The sequence below is a fragment of the Triturus cristatus genome, chromosome 12 (assembly GCF_964204655.1).
Source record: "Triturus cristatus chromosome 12, aTriCri1.1, whole genome shotgun sequence".
NCBI classification, from domain to species: Eukaryota; Metazoa; Chordata; class Amphibia; order Caudata; family Salamandridae; genus Triturus; species Triturus cristatus.
In genome coordinates, this window is record NC_140595.1 from 215,764,073 (window position 1) to 215,782,189 (window position 18,117).

Genomic DNA, 18,117 nt, shown 5'->3' on the forward strand with positions numbered 1-18,117 from the left:
CAAAACTCATGGTTTTTAATCCGTATCGAAATTTTAAACCTAACATTACCATGAGTGGACGCACTCTTGAGGTTGTATCATCATTCACATACCTGGGGATCCTTATTTCTAATGATAATAGGTGGAACCAGCATTTAAATATCGCAATTCTAAGGCACAAGCAATAAGCTGGAACCATTATAAAGGAGCATAGGAAATCATTGACTAAACCGATCAAACCACCCCTGATTATATATGAGGCAAAAGCAATTGGGTCAGCACTATATGGGGCTGAGTTATGGGGGCATGAAAATTTACAGGAGTTACAAACCTCAGAGAACAAATTTTTTAGGAAACTAACGGGTACTCCATAGAGTAGTCCGTTATTGCCTTTGAGATACGAGCTTGGCAGGAAAGAAATCTCGAAAATGGGCAAACTACGACCGATTTTATATTGGCGTAGGTTATGAACTACACCCGAGCTCTCTCATTATGCGGCCGGGTGTACTGACGTTATTAAAGCAGATTGCTTTAATAGTATTAGATGGTTCAAATCATTAAAACTTGCACTATCTGAACTAGGTCTAAATGTATTATGGTCCGACCCAGCTGGGGCGTCATTTCCCAATAAGACAACCCTACAAAATATTTTTTGGGAAAATGTTGCTAACAAGAGTTTGCTCAGTATCAACTGTGGGTCCATGACTGCTAGTTTTCTTGAGGTTAAACTGTACCCCATGTATGAACTGTATTGGGATTATATATCCAAACCTCTGGATAGGAAACTGTTTTTTCAACTAAGGGCGGGCTCTCTTCCTCTTCGTAACCTAACATCTAAGTGGAGGGAAGGAGGCCCTGCTACATGCCCAGCTTGTGGGGAAGGTAATGAAACACTTGGACATTTTTTGTTCTCCTGTAAACCATACTCTACTCCAAGGCGTGTTTGGTTGGCACCTATGTGTAGGAACCTGGGTACTAAAAGTAGTATGGTGGCTTTGCGCATTGTTAGATCGACTACTTTAACTTGGATTATAATTGCCACCGCTAAGTATTTGGGGTGGGCATGGATAATAAGGCAGAGATTGCTAGTTCGGTGACTACTCTCTGCCTAGACGCCCAGAGACTGCTAGAGTACTGTCTATTCTCTGTTTAGTGTAATTTATCGTGTCATCTGGAAAAGAAATTTTAAATGATTCTTTTTTTAGTATAAAGATTTTATAAATCATACTTAATTATATCATCAACATCAATGAACTTTACACCTGTGAAATGAAATTCTAAATGGTTCTTTTTTCTTAGTATAAAGATTTTATATAAACTGTACTTAATTGCATTATCAACGCCAATGAATTTTACTCCTGTGATTATGTATATTTCTTTTCTGAAAATAATTTGTATCCTTTTTAGAAATGTGCGTATGTCAATATGACATCTCAGATTTAATTGTTTTTTATTATATGGTTTGTATGTTTGCTTTTATGAGTAATACTCGAATAAAGCACTTTTGACTTGACTTGCTACATAAAGTAGACTACTTTACGGACCACCTAAATTAATAATAAATAATTATTCCCTTGAGTTTATTAACAAGGGAAATGGCATTTCACTAATGAGGCAAACTAAACAATAAGCCATTTAAAATGTGTAGGCAATACAGTTGTAGCTGCAGGCAGAAACAGCCTTGATTATTGCAACATAAGAGAATATCCCTGACATGACTTCCTCTAAAGGCACACAGATAGATACTGTATATGAAAATAATCTCATGAAATTAATCCCATTTTGTCAATTTTATGAAAGGGAAAAAGCACAGAAGGAAAAACATGCACTTAGGCAACAGGCTCGTGAAACTATTAAAAATATGTTTTCTTCAGTTGTCAATGCAAACGGACTATGGCCTAATAGATTAATGTTGTGCCCTAGTTATGTAATAAAAATGTATTTTCTAAATTAATACAACTCTTTTTGGTTACTTGGCGCTAAGTAGTCTAAGGGGCATAAAGAGATTGGAGGAACAAAAATAAAAATGGTTAAATAAAAGCTTGTCTAAAAATCCAGATTTTTAGATGCTTGTTTAAAAAGTGGTAGTCATTTTCATAGTGCAAATGATCTGGAAGGAAGTTCCACAAAGCAGGTGCTTGGACAGAAAAGCTTAACCACCCCATGCATTTCTTTGTAATCTTGGAATGGTCATATAGTTCGATTTAGAGGATCTTAATCCACTTAGGTTATATTTCTTGATCGTTTTAGTCAGAAAATGTGCGAGGGGACATACATTCAGTGCTTTAAAAGTAGGACAACTTGCCTTAAACTGCATCCTTTGTCTTAAAGGTAGCCAATGGAGCTGCTTTAAAATAAGTATTATATGTGTTTTTTAGCTTGGAAGTTTATTAGTAAGACGAGCAGCTTCATTTTGCATGACTTGTAGTCTATGAATGGCACTGTTAGGAAAAATGTCAGTCTTGAGGTAATGGTCACCAGAGCCATTTTTAAAGCTTCAATTAGAAGAAAATTAATTATCTTTTTATTAGGAATATACATTTGGAGGCAACAGCTCCAATCTGTGGTCTCATATAAAGGCTGCCATCCACACTAACCCCAAGACTTGTTGATGCTATTCTAGATTTTTCCATTTGTTAAAAAAGGTTGTGCCAAAGATCCACTCTAGTATTCAAAGATACTATCTACATTGCTGAACATGTCACCCTTTGAGCCCTTACAATCGAGTGTTCTTTAGACACTGACTCTCCAGGCAAAATTTGTAGAGGCCAGTCCATCAGCTAGATGATTGAGTGAGTTGGGCTTTCTTTCTTGCAGACATTCTTTTTCTAGGATCTTTTTGTATGAGTAGGTTAGAGGCTATGTCATTTTTCTTTTCTCCCAAAGTTGCTTCTAGTTTCAGTGTGCAACAGGATTTTTTTTAACAAAGTTCTGTACTTCTCCACCCTTGCAAGAAGAGTTACAATAGAATATTCTGGATGTTAAAACATTCGTTTTTGACGTATACCTGATAGTCAGTGGCTTCTTTCCGTCAGATTTCCTATTTGTAGATTTTGGTCCAGTTAAGAAGGCGAGAGACGTGTAATCGGTGGGTAAAAACTATCATTGCTTGGGTCTATCAGATTCAGGAGGTTCCCTGTACGCTTTGTGTGCAGAGAAGATCCGTGAGGGGTATGGTGGAATCTGAGAGTTCGCCTTTCCAAGAGATATGTAAAGCAGCTCACTGGCCCTCTACCTAAACTTTCACAAAGCAGTAGAAACTTTTGCATACAGACAGTAATGATATTTTGTCTCAAACGTACTTTTTACTGTGAAATAATAGTAAAATGCGGTTCTGTTTGTTTCAGTGTGTCATTTCTTGCCTTTGTAAAACTTGTCCCAGCTGTTGACTTAGGTATGCCCCATTACTAATGACTAAAATGAGGAAGGGGACAACGAGGTAATTTAAAATACTGGTAATTTGATTGAGTCCAATATTCCTCCTTTCATTGATAGCTTCCTTCTTTCCTCTCCCTTGGGTGGTCAGACAGGCCTAATCTTGGTGTGATGAGAAGAATTATTTTATACTCTGTTTGAAGCCGACACATTTGGGGGCATATCAGCAACGAGACGATATCAAATTATCGCCGCTTTTGAGTCCGTTTTCGGGCGAAAAGCGGCGATAATTTTATCGCCTAATTAGCAAGGTCACGCTATCGTGTGAAACCTTGCATTAGCGCCCGGATTCTTAACGCCCAGCTTTGCATCTCTAATGAGATGCAAAGTGGGCGTTCCTGACCTGACATGACTGGAGAAAGGTCGCTAAGCGACATTTCTCCTATCATCAAGCCCCACGCTATGAAGCATAGCGGCAAGAAAAGTAGCGATAACCCCTGTTATCGCTACTTTCCTTACGCCTGCTTCAGGACTGACTTAGCCATGATATCCTATGGAAGATGGATATCATGGCTAAGTATGTGAGGCCCTATCATCAAGCTAACGCCAAACTTGAGTTTCCAGCGATAATCTCACGTTTGGCAGTTAGCGCTAGGATTTTTATCGCTTTTGAGATAAGCGTTGCTAATAGCACGCTATCTCAGCAATAAAAATCCACGTAAGCCGGCAATAATTAACCTAGCGCTAAGTGCGCTTAGCGATAATTATCGCTGGTTGTTGCAGATATGCCCCTTAATTCGTAATGACAAACGAGGAAGACTAGACTCACAGTAATAGGTACTGGTAAGTATATTTAAAAATAGCAACTGCTCTTATCAATAACTATTTTTGTACGGTTTACATGCTTAAGGTCAGTCACTCTAGCCCCTTCTGAAACACGCATTGGCATAGCCAATAGGTCTCGCCTTTGGGACATTATAAGTGTTTAGCCATGCAACAGTTGATGTTGCACCAAGGATATTGTGCAGCATAATTAAATACTTATAAGGTCCCAAAGGCAAGACCTATTGGCTATACATGGGATTTAAAAAACATACACACCCTGTCAATTACAGCCTGGCAATTATCTTGCGGAAAACATGAGTATTCTTGAGATGTGTTGGTGAGGAATTAAATACACCCCCCCCCCCACACACCCACCACACACCCAGATTGCTTCCCCGCCCCCTTCCCTTCAAAACAGCATTAGGAAAACAATAGCCGTCTCTGGCCTTACCTATGTACACAATGACGTGGAGGTAAAGTGACTTCCTATTTAATGTGATCGAAATCTCAAGATACAAGTACACAATACAACACTGCATATTGTGTGTGTGATCGTTTTAAATATATACATATATAAGTACATTTAGTACATTACACACACATGGTTTAGGATTTAACTTTGTAGTTTTTAATTCGACCAACACCTGATAATTCCACCAACACGTTAATAATGTATCCATCTGAAATGAGCACAGGAAACTGTATTTATATAGCGCTTACTGATACCCCTGTTGAGCGACAAGTGCTTTCTGGGTGGTCCGACAGCATATTTCTTTACAAGACATTGCGCAAAATGCCTCACTGCCCATCGCAGTGTTTTTAAACATCATCCCTGATACCACTATGCGCAATGTACGGCTCCAATAAAGTGAATTCAAACTCCCCTGGAAGTCCCAATGTAGTGAACTCTCTTACCTGCAGTCCGGGTGGGCTCTAGTGAAGCCTGTGCCCCTCCCACGGTGTGTGGACGGTTCCAATGGTATCAGAGGGGGTCAAGACTGGGCTATTCTCATCGGGGTCCTGGCAGCAGGAAGTGAGTGCCTGGGTGAGGTGCACGGCTCCTCCTGGGGAGGGGGCTGTCTGTAGATCCCTGCACTCCCTCTGTTCCGGGGCACTGTCACGGTGTAGCCTGTGCCTGGACTGAGTACCAGCACACCGGAAGGCGCCTGCTCTTGGCTGCTGGTGAGGTCCGTACCGGATCTTATCAGACGCAGGTGCAGCAGTAACATAACGTGCCGGTGCTCAAAGTGCCTGCTCTGAGTTACCGTCGTGGTCTGCCCTGTGCAGGGTCTCATCAGGTGGAGCCGGAAAGTGTGAATCCGCGAGACATGGGTAACAAAACAAATGAAAAAATACAATCTCATCAGGTTTACTCAGTTTCAAAAGGCGGCTTCACGGCACTGTACGTAAAGGCACTAGGCTTGCATCAAAATACGTGCGCATGTTTTTCTGTACCTTCAGCTACTGGCCCAAAGGGGATATTAGACCATACTGGAATTAAAGGTACCCACCAGCTGTGTACAGCAAAACTCATTTTTTACCCAAAATGTGCCTTTAAAAGCGCCTCGTGACTTTGCTCTTGAATGTACGCGCCTGCAATGTTTCAAGACGTGCCCAAGCTGACGTACGAGATGTATTGGCACTGGATACAGAATGACATACATTTGAAAAACTTTGCAACAATCACAGTAAAGCACCGTGATGTACTGGAGTGCGACAAGTGCACTGCACTTCTATTGAGTGTCTAGTGACAGCCAGGTGCCCAGAATTCTATCTGTAAAGTACAAACTACCTTCGCCGTGAGCCTGCGCGTGGGTGCACCGCAGTATAGCGCTTACCGCAGCATCATAATCATCACCGGGGCCCATGGGGTCGAGAGGCTTCACTGCATTAATGCACAAGGGGAAAGTCAATGATGTGTGTATGAAGTACCGCAGTATAATAGCATTTCTGAAATAAGTTGAACATAAAGCTGGTATTTTTAGACTGGCTATGTAAACACATGAACAACCGATAAACCTGCACAAGCTGTTTTAATGCAATGCGTCTGCTGCTCTGCAATAAGGAAAAAGACTTGAAAGCCAAAGAATTAGGGACTTGCATTATTAAAGGATCTCAACACATTAAACCTTCAAGGTCAAGCAAGGTGGAATCTTTCCTGTATTCAAGATCTCACATGCAAACTCACTTACTCATCGGCAAAGTTTCGTTGGAGCAAGATTGCTACCGTGGGGGCTTTATGTTTTGTCGATCACTTTTCTGTACTCTCCTCCTCCTAAATAAAGCGCGAGCAAATACAAATAATAAATCCACCGGGCTTTAAAGGAGCCGTCGCCACAAATGTCCAGCTGCTCACTAAAATCTCTCTCCTTTCTTTGTCAATCAGTCTAAATTGGTACACTTTTCCCAGCTACCGCGGGAACACGAGTCGAGGCTTAGCACGCAGTGAGAACGAGAATGTCTGCTTTTACGTCCAGAAGAACAAGCACGCGAGTGCGAGCGCCATCTGTTTCCAATTAACGCGAACGCGGTAATTTGTAACAGATGATATTGATGCTCGCTCCCGAGCATCCTAGGCCAGGGAACAAAGACGGCGGTACAATCACCCGCCTTGGACCAATTGCGTGCTGTCTTTTTAAGAAAGACGCATGCATAGGCCAATTGCGGGTGTTCTCTGGTGTTTGTAACTCTGAACACATGCACAAGCGTGTGTTCAGAGTTCAAAAGCCCTTACTAAATGCCTCACAGAGCAGCGCATGCACACTAGCTCAGGTGAGACCTAAAAAGGGAGTAGAAAAGTGTTCTTAGTTTTCAGGCAGTCAAAATCAATGCTTGATTAACTAAACAGTGTGTGCAAGGATGCAGGAACACTCCAAGCCGAGCATTGTTCCCTCTAACATTATTGTATTTTGTTTCTATCCCACTTGTATTTTCTTCTTTTTTCTTTTTTTTTACATGCACAATCTTTTTCTCACTCTCATTTCCTTTGTGCACCCTTTCGACTTGCCTCAATCTTCCATGCATTTGTTTCTCTAACATTACACATTTGCAATAATTGTTATTATCTGTCACCTGGACCACCCATTTGCTCAGTTTGATTCTCTTTCTTTCTCACTACTTTTCTCTCTTATTCTCGCTGTTTCTCTCTCTGTCCCCTCGTGTTCATCTTCACTCTGTTTCTTTCTCTCCGTTTCTCTCTTCTCTCACTCATGCACGCCATCTGACTATTTGTCTTGCTTTCTCTTTTATCTATCTTATTTATTGCTGTCTGTGGCTGTTACATTCAGCCCCAGGGTGTCTTGGGAACCAGCTGGAGGCCAAACTTGACAAGGAGGAGGTTGTGAACTGGATGTGCTATCGCCAGACGGATGACTACTTCACGATTTGGCTCAATCTGAACATGTTTCTACCTCTCGGTGTTGACTGCTGGATTGATAACATCAGGTAATATCTGGTACCCTGGTGATAAACAGTGTATGGGCCGAGAGACAGTGAAAATTGGAAGGCTCGCACTAACGTGCAGCTGGTCAGTGATGTGTTATTGAGCCCTAGAAGATAAGTAATTTGCCAATTTTGTGGAACTCTTTTTTTAAAACCTAATTTTATTGGGATTTCAAACAGTCTCTTCTCATGCATCAGATGTACATTGCATGTCATGTATAATCTTGTTCATACATTTCAATTTTGTGGAACTCTTGAATGCACAAGACCAGTGTTGTGTGATATGAGCATGATTCTACGATCAGTGCATTAGCTTAGTGGGGCACTGAGAGGGAGGTGCTTGTGACACCTGGATGCCGCGGCTTGAGCTGCAGCAGCACTGACTCACACCCTGCTGGGGCTGTTATTTAAGTAACACGCTATTAGGTAGCAATAATATTTATTATTTACAAACCTGCAGTCGTGCTGCATGAGGCATTTGTGTGAAGTTCTGTGAAGCAAGAGCTTAAGTAAAGTCTGGTATTGTATAAAATTTGGTGTATATTCAGCGACGGCCCCTCACTAAGGCGGAGGAGGGTTGCCCCACTGCTTTTCAGCAGTGCAAAAAAGGAAAAGTGAAATGATAACACAATGTTATTATCATTTTATTTTTCCGTGTTGAAGTCAGTTTTGGGGCAGGGCGGGGCTTGGCTGTCGTTACAGCCCGCAGAGAGAGGAGTGGTTAGTGCACTTAAGTGCGCATGACGGTTTGGCCGGCGGTCTCGGGACGGCCAAACACTCATGCGCACTTAGCACGTTCTCCACCTGGCTGTATTGCACAGCCTGGGTGGAGACCATGCACAGACTCTCACTGCCTGTCTGCGCTCCGAATAAGGCTGCTCAGACCAAGCAGGACCATGCTGATGTCATGATGGTGACAGCAGCATCGTGATTGACTAGGAGAGTCTGGGAACCTGTTTGCTTCCAGTTGACAGAAGAGGACGGAGGAGAGGTGCCGGCCGGCAAGTAAGTGATATTTTCATTTTTTTTAAACCCCCAGCCCAACCCACCACTACTGCCCCGGAGCCCCCCAACTGTGTACATTTATATAGGAAAAGATGAAGGTCTATTACAAGGGAACACAAGCATGTTTAAGTCACATTAAATCGAGACTCTAGCACTCATACCTGGGCTTTTTAGTTAATTATTTTTAGTCCAGCAGGGATTAAATGAACGTGACAAATCCTCCAGTATAGCGTTTCGACAGCCACTGTACTTCTTATCTGATGGAATTAATACAGGAGCCACATGGGGACAGTTTTGTAGTAATAGCCAAAGCTGATGGCTCAAATATTTGTAACGACATAAAATGTTTTACAGATATTAATCAATCTGCCTCCCACCCTAAGCAAGGTGAACTGAAACCGGAGTACTGACGAGGCCTGCAGATGAATAGGATCTCCACCTCTGAGGTACTTGTGTTTGAGTTGTATAATTTTCTAGATGTAGCCAGGACAATGCCCTTCGTCAAGCAATATATAAAGGAGCACTGCCAAGTAAATTATATAAGCAGGTGCTATCAGTTGTGGCCCTATCCTGCAAAAAGAGCAGGCAGCCATACTTGAATGGGGGACACCTGCACTCTACTGGAGTTAGGCTAATATTACTGTATTACAAAAAGAGGTACAGATCCTTGGGCCAAGCTCAGCTCAATGGTGACACGAAAATATTTGCCAAGGAACTTACCACTCAAATGAAATATTTGTTTACATTTGTAAGCCTCAGACAGCACGGATTTGTTCTTGGGTGGGATACTGCCACTCTTGTGAATACTGCAGCACTGTCAACCAGCAGGCCACTGTTCATGGTATTGTTGAATGATGTGAAACCATTTACATGGATGGGTTGACCATGTCTATGGGGTTACTGAAACTCAGGAAGCGTCGTATTCACAAGAATATGAGGCCAGCCTGTGTTTCCCCACCCAAGTGCTGGCTTAAAAAAAGCTGCCTAGCACCCTGCTGCCATGTTGCAAGGATACCTGCGCTTCAGGGGCGATTGTTTATGTGCAGGACAGGACACCTTCCTGCACATAAACAATCATTCATGGCGATTTCCTCTTTCTATGTGTGCTGCAGAATGCAGAAAAGTGAGGAGAAATTAATAATTTCTCCTCGTATTGCCATGCTAAGACCGGGTATTCCCTGGCGTTCGTTTTTGGTGCTACCTCAGCCATGTAAATCTGGGGTAGCGTCAAAAAGAAATGGGTGTTGCGGTGGAACAACCACTACAACATCGATTGCACACCCCTTTGCCGCAGAGAACTGTGGAGGAAAGGGGCATATTTGCAAAAATGGCACTAAGCCAAATTAAATTTAGAGGAAAAAGAAGAAAAAGACAAGTCAGAAACAACTAGGGGGGCCACAAACAAAAAAGAGAATGGAAATATTAGTCACAAAGCCCAAACAAGGGCTACTTAAATTGAGCCAATTGAGCAAAAACAAGAGCAAACACAGGTGCTGCAGGAAGGTGCGGCGGGCATTCTGCTCACCACAGACATCTTCCAACAGCCCCTTCAGTCTCCAAAGGTTGCCGTAGAAGGATCAGAGCCTGCAACCCCGGAAACGGAACAGCTGGGTAGGTCACAAATTAGACCAGACTTTAAATTTAACCATACTCTCTGCCAGGCAGAGGAGACTCAACCTGCCTCTAAAATTCGCAAAGCATCGCAACAACTTAGTTCGATTAAAGGGACAGACTCTAGATTTTATCAGGTCACCCTCAGTAAAACAGTCAAGCAGGAAGAACAAAAATCAAGGGATCAAAAAACGCCACAAACAACCTTTACCACCCAACAACTGCCAATTAACCAACTGCAAATCTTAACACCTCAGACGACTCCCGGCAATTCTCGAGACAGAGTAACGCCAGAACAGGGCCAGATGCTCCTTCAAGAAAGTAATCATAATTTTAATGGCGATATGTCTTTCCTAGCATCACAAGAATGGGAGGAACTAGTTGCGTCGTACAGCCACGACCCAAAAATTCTAACAAATAGTGCAAACCCAGAGACTACAGAAAAAAATTATGACACCCAGGATTCGATTTGGGCAACACTATTGAGCACAATGCAATATTCATCTGCGGCACTGCAATACCAATCCCATAAAATGGATCTTCAACTAACAGTACTTCAAACATTAGCCGATTTCACATTAGGGATTGACAGGAAACTAGCCAACTTGAACGGGCTAATAAAAAGAGGGCAAGAGGCAGCCCTCAAGGACAGGTTACAACAACAAGAATTTACTTGTACTCCATTAGTTGACAAACTCCTCACGCTTCCATTAATACTGGGTGACTTACTTTCAATTATGAAACTAAAAAAAGGAATCCAGAATACAGTGAGTGATGACCCACCCACCTTCGGCGAAAAAGAATCAGAACCCGAAGCTTTGGAGATAATAAAAACACCTAGAGATCCCTCCTTAGGTGGGAGAGAGACTGAACAGAATAATAAAAAGGAATCACCCGATAAATATTCAACTACAATGAACATCCGGTGAAAGAAAAAAAGGAAAGGGAGGAACAGGATTTTTTTTTTCGATTCCAGCATCAGGCAAATCAGCTTCATCAGCTCACAAGTTCTCCAGAACAAGTAACGGAAGTAGGATCAAAAGATCCGATGATTACACAGTTAGGAGATTCCCCCTCCACAAAAATCACAAAAAAGGGAGAGCGGAACTCACGAAACATCGAGGTCACGCCCTGGTAGCGAGCAAAAGTTCTTACCTCCCGATTAACCAGAATGAACACCAGAAAAGCGCATCTACCATGGGTTCTTTAGCTTGCAGAACATTAACTGAAGCCGCCCAACACACAATAATAAAGCGGGTCGGCCATACACCAGATGAAATCAACGAGCCACAGCAACCACTAAGTATAATTTACCAACATGGCACAATGGCGCAGAATAACACCAGGAAACCTAATGACACAATGTCAATTTTGCAAAATAGCTCTGACCGTAGGTCAAACAGTGCTAACAATACAAGGCCAGAAGAGCACACTACCACTAATGGGGATCTCACTCAGTATGCAAACCATGTACCCTATAATGAATAAGAGACAGACACCATAATCTTTTCTCCCCATTACAAATCAAGAGGTCGAGGAGACATTTTAAATAGAGGAAATGTACTACGACTTCTGCAATCTATCCCCAACCTTGGGAATATTAATACCTTGGACCGACTGTCAATCGAATTTCTGCCAAACAGTAGTCAATACAGCCCAGAGGTTACTAAATTAGATGGAAAACGCCAGAGATAGCAAGTAGAATATTACAGGAACTAAACACTTTCCCAAGCTGGGGGATAATCTTGAAATCAGTGCCAAAACCACCTTATCCAGCGCCTTTTCTAAGAACAGCCACTAACAACAAAAACAGTAAGCTTTCCTCAGTTCTAAAAGGAGCAAGGGGCTGTTCTCCAACCCCAGGTCAATCTTCATTGACACACTTTTCATCTATAGAGCAACTGGTGGAGCATACAATGAAAAATATCATCAGCTCAACCAAATTGATATCGGAAGCCTAATTTACAGAACTCTCAACTGGCGAAAAATGAGATTACCATGTGTATCTGGAATATAAATGGTTTAGCATCCAAATTAAATGACGAAGAAGTCCTAAACTACTTAAAACGCTTCAACATAATCTTTATTCTGGAAACCTGGGAAGAAAAACCCTCCGAGCTACAAGGCTACACTTCTAGCTTTATTCCGGCAATAAAGAGATCCAACTTTGGGCGTCTTTCAGGGGGCCTACAGTCCTTATTTTCAATAAAACAAATAAGCTAAACTTTCCCTCTAAAGATCTGCATGACTCCTTCAAGCTGCATCCAGGCTTCAATAGTAAAATTGTTCCTGAATCAAACTGCACAAAAGGTAATAATGATAAACATTTATGTACATCCAAAACACAAATTAAAAACAGCTAAAGAATTGATTAAAGAACTAAAAAGAGTAATGGAGGAAGAGGACATTGAACATTTCATCTTGGCTGGTGATTTTAACATGCACCTTCTAGGGGGAGATTATGACGACGATACCACACAGGAACTCACGGATGCATGGGGAATTCCAGCTCAAGGCCCCGCAAAAAAAGTCAAGCAAACACGATGCTCTAAATTTCCCATTCAGGAACTGGAACACCTAAATCTAAGATCAGTAAATGGTCGCAATAAGGAGGATAAACCACCAGCTCCCACATATCACTCAGCTAAAACATCTACTCATCTGGATTTTACCTTTATGTCTTTATCTCTGTTCAACAAAATAGCCACTTTCAAAATAGGCAATAACGTATCTAGTGACCATATGCCACAGGAAATGACACTGAAAATAAAGTCAGTCTTATCATTGGAGGCTGACAAAAACATTGTTTAAGTGGAAGCAATAAACCTCAAGCGACTAAGATGCAACTCAACCAATATGGAAGCAGTATCAAGCACTGCAAAAAATGTACTTACCCGAGTACAGGTAAACTCCGCTCACCCGATGGATAGTTAGGATAAATTCGTCACGTCACTTGGAGATAAAATTTCAAATAAGACAGATCAGAAACAGAGGAGCAAGACCATCAATTTAACAAAAACGGCTACAAGCCCTGTCTCAAATAAAAAGAAACAGATTATAAATTATACTTTAAGGCAACTCCGCAAATCACCAGCAAATCAAAAATTGCAGCACTCTCTCCGTGATTCTAAGGCTTTTTTAAAGCGAAGGAGATGGGACAGGAAAAGAGAAAAGAACAACGATTTATGGGCTAAACTACTTTATGAATCAGACTTGAAAAACAGTGCCTCAAGACAAAAATAATGGCACTAATCATCATAGGAAGAAAAGCTTCAATTGGTTCCTGGACGGACACTGCTTAGACCAAGCAGCCAGCTACAAATTTCTGGGATTAATACTAGATCAAATAACTCTTTCAAATTACAGATAGAATCTTTGCGGAGGAAAGGGGTAATGACATACCTAGCTATGAAACTGCTAAAGAAGCTGCTGCCGGACCTAACACTTGACCCTTTAATAAAAGTCCTGCGAGCAAAACTTCATCCTACAATAACATACGGGAGCACATCGATGAAAGGCAAAGACGCAACAGCCCTAGAGAATACAATAACTAACGCATATCGAGCCATCTTTCAGCTCCCTAAGTATGGTTCCCCGGCCCAAATACGGTTGGAGTTCGGGCTACAAAAACAGTCAATTGAAAGAAGGGGAGCATACGTAAAATGCTGGCATAAAATCAAAGAAGCAGAGGAAGGGTCCTTGAATAACCATCTTTGGACTGAGTTACTTTGCCCTAAAAAATCGCCAGCTAGAGAGTACCTGCAGGAATCCATCAAACTTTTAGGTCTGACAGATCTTTGGAGCATCACTGTGTCACACTCCGTATTTAAAAAAGATGTAACAAAGGTATCCCGCCAACTGTCTATCATAGAGGACAAAAATACGCTATCCAAACGATCTCATGGCTGGGTAGTACTAAATACGTACAAAGCCTTAAAACCACAATCATACTTGAACATCGGAATAAAAACAATCATCAAGGAAAAATTGTTAATACTCCGCTTGGGGATCGGCGCAATTAATCAGTTTCGTCCTCCATGGGAGAGAAAAGGTGGTGACCAGCTTTGTCGCCTTTGTGGCTGCGGAGTGGAGGACCTATTAGACGTTATCTGCACCTCTAACAACCTAAGGGATATAAGAATAACCCTTTTAAAACCTATGTTCAGACAGTATGGAGTTACGACCTGCAGACAAGCGGTACTGCTGTGCTTCAATCCAGAGAGTGCAGCTAAATTGTCGACTTACAAAGTTTTTCGACATAATAGTTGAGAGACTGAAAAATTCGCCTTTGTTGCCCTTGGAACACTTTACAACAGAAGCTCCGTTAGATGGATTAACCTACTTAAAAGAAAAAGTGGCAGAAGATTTACCAACGGAGCCTATGCCTTAAAAACTCTTCTTCTCCTCTTCACCTTAAAGCAGTAACTTGTGGCAAAAAAAAAAAACCCCAAAAAACATGGGCCTGCCATCAGTGCCTCTTCACAATAGTAGTACTGTAGGGGTTTATCCTGGTGGAGTGTTGTAATGTTGTTGATATATGTTGTGATTATCTGGAAAAAATGTATAGGGTACATTGGAAAAAAGTCTAATAATTGTGACCAACGACCTCTTCCTCCCTTTTAACTTGTAACTGATGTTAAAAATGTGGGGGCATATTATCAAGGCCAGGCGATAATTATCGCTCAGCGCTCTTAGCGCGAGGATAATTATCGCTGGCCAACTCTGAATTTTATCGCGGAGATAGCATGCTATCAGCAATGCTTATCTCCAAAGCGATAAAATTCAGAGCGCAATCTGCCAACTGTGCGATTATCGCTGGAAATACAGCGATAATCACACATGGTTTGGTGATAGCTTGCTGATAGGGAAAGGCATACTTAGCCATGATATCCACCTTCCATAGGATATCATGGCTAAGTCAGTGTCAAAGCAGGCGTAAGGAAAGTAGCGATAACAGAGGTTAGCGCTACTTTTATTGCCGCTATGCTTCTTAGCGTGAGGCTTGATAATAGGAGAAATGTCGCTTAGCGACATTTCTCCCGTTATTCTGGGGAGGAAGCCCACTTTGCATCTCATTAGAGATGCAAAGCTGGGCCTTAAGGGAAAGGGCGAAGAAGCATGGATTCACACGTTAGCGTGTCCTTGCTAATAGGGCGTTAAAATTATTATTAATTTTTTAGCGCCTCGTTGATGATATGCCCGTGGCCTTTTAATAGCGTTTTTAACTATATACGAACAAGATATTTCAATTATGTTTTAATGTATGCAACGGTTTTAATTAATCAAGCATAATAAAATGTTTCTACCTTTCTACCACATTAAGGTGCTTAGCACCACCTTGTAAATATGGGAAATTGCGCTACACCACCTGAGCATATAAAAAAGTAACACAAGTTGGAGAATGGGGCTTGTAAATATGCCTCCCTATATAGCATCAGTTGCTAGAGTCTGTAACAATAATGCTGAACGTGTCTGTTAATGGGAACTTGGCAGTGGTATTCACTGTCCACACTCCAAATACTAACGTTATTGAACCCTTTCTTGTGGAGAACTGTGAAATGTTGGTATCCTCCCCAGCAGGCTATACATTTGGTAGTATTAAAATTGTGCCCTTCATTATCAGACTGAAGGCAAAGATTGTTGACTTGGGAAGTAATACTTTGCATAATAACAAGGCAAAATGCTAACCACGTTCCTCTTGAAAGGAAACTGGAGGTCCTATGAGCTGCAGAGGAAAGGAGGTATAAGTTGAGAGACGAGGAGACAGACAGGAAACAATCATGGTCACTGAGTATCATTGTTTGATCAGAGGATTTCATAAATTGACTCCTTGTAGCTTAGGGGATCCCTTTTGGATTAATGTCAGCAGATTGCTTTTAACAATATTCATATTGCAAAGTCATTACTTGGAGACTGTTGTTCCTTTTCCCTATTGCTATTATGTGCAGCACTTTGAGCATAACTAACAGGAGCGAGGGCTTCACTCATTGTTTCCCAAGGCTGAGTCAATCTGAGTACCTTGGGGCAGATCTATATTGGAGATGCGCCACTTTTACGCCGCCGTTGCGTCACTTTTGTGACGCAGCGGTGGTGTAAACCCTGCGCCACGTTGCGCCATATTTACATCGTGACGCATCTATGGAGATGCGTCACGATGTAAAGCCCTGCGCCACGTAAAACCTGCGTCAGGTTTCACATGGGCGTGTCGACAGAGGGGGGGGGGGCGTTCCGTCGCTTGAACGCCCCTGAAAAGTGACTCAGTCAAATCTATAAGATTTGACTGAGTCACTTTCCCAACGCTGATGCGCCAAAACCCTGCGCCTGCTTGAAGCAGGCGTAAGGCTTGACGCACCATGTTAGGGATAGGGTAGGTTGGAACAGTGCTGGAGTTGCGTCGCAAGCGCGACGCAACTGAAGCACTGCGCCAACCTTACGCCATCGGATGCGTCACGCATCTGTTTATTCCTGCGCCATGATGCGCCGCATTGTAAATGCGGCGCATCATGTGTGGCGCAAGGGTGAACTTGCGTGACGCATCATTCCTGGCGCATCCTTGCTGATTTGCAGGGATGCGCCAGGAAACATAAATCTGCCCCCTTGATTCTAAGATAATTGGTACTGAAGAGAAGGCTTTACACAGAATAATAAGTGCATATGCTTAACATTTAAGAGAATTAACAACTTCTTTTGTGCCTCCATCCACTCCTAAGTTACTGTTTGAACTCGGTGCAAGTCAAGGAGAACTACTCACAATGGCAATCAGCAAAAGGCTTTATAATAACTAATGTCATTGTATTTACCAACAGTTAATAAATAATGACTGCATCAATATGTATTCGTATTTACTTCATATAAAACATTTAAAAAAAGCATTATTACAATTACATAAGCTAGTAACACCCCTAAATAGATTCTTAAACATCTGCTTAAATAAATCATTACACAGGAAGGGTAGGTTTAATAGAGAACTCATCTGCATTCTGATAGCTCTTCCTGGGCAGGAAGAGAGGGGAAGCTGCCACACCTGAATAGGCAGGGTCATGTTTCCCACAAAAGGGCTGATTACCCCCTACTGATAGTCTGGAGCCAGGGTTGGAAAGAAAGGGCCTGTGTGCACTCCAGAGACCCTTCTTTGAAGTCAACTCCATTTCAAAGGAACAACTGGGTATAAATACTAGGTCTCTGACCTTACAAAGACTGTACACTAATGGGCCTGTGTAGAACTCTGCCAGGAGTAAAGACTGTTGTGCTACAAGGATTGCCACTCTGCTTGACTGCTGCTCCGGAAGAACTGCTTTTCTGATTTGCTACCATGCTAATCTCTGCCCTGCTGAGGACAAGGTCTGGACCCATCTCACTAGAACCCAGAGCTACTTCAGGGGCTTGCTGGCCCACCCCCTGTTCTGAAGTCTCAGCACCATCAAAAATGTCCTTCAACCCTGCAACAGCACCTGGACTCTGCCATCTTGCCATCTGTGAGTCCTGCCCTGCCAAGTGGTGCCAATCCAGTCCTTGGCCCTTGAAAGCGGATTTCTGCTATATGGATCCATCAAAATCGACGCATCGATGACTTTGCATCAATCGTAACCAGCGCATCACCCTTTGATGCCGACGAGGCTGCCGGTCGATGACATGACTTAGACAGACTGCACGGCTCAACAACAGACTGCGTGGCTCGAAGATGACGCATCGGCTGCATCGTAAATAGATTTGACCGCGAAGCTTTCATCAACTGCATGGATCTGAACCGATGCATCGCTGCATCCACTGGATCAACAATGATGCATCGCCTCTTCTGGTCATCGCATTGAGTCTTCGGCGACGAAATTTCGTCAATCATAGGTAGTTAATCTGCAGGATCATCCACAATAAGGAGCATGA

The 18,117-nt window shown here is 42.4% G+C and overlaps 1 protein-coding gene across 1 annotated transcript in view; it reads left to right on the top strand.

Annotated features, from left to right (window-relative positions):
- The window catches only part of LCAT (lecithin-cholesterol acyltransferase), a 474,689-nt gene that overhangs the window by 198,903 nt on the left and 257,669 nt on the right, over positions 1 to 18,117 (top strand). Inside the window, exon 2 of the mRNA XM_085638505.1 lies at positions 7,467 to 7,623. Within this exon, the coding sequence (XP_085494631.1) occupies positions 7,467 to 7,623 (157 nt within the window). The remainder of the gene's footprint in view (positions 1 to 7,466; positions 7,624 to 18,117) is intronic.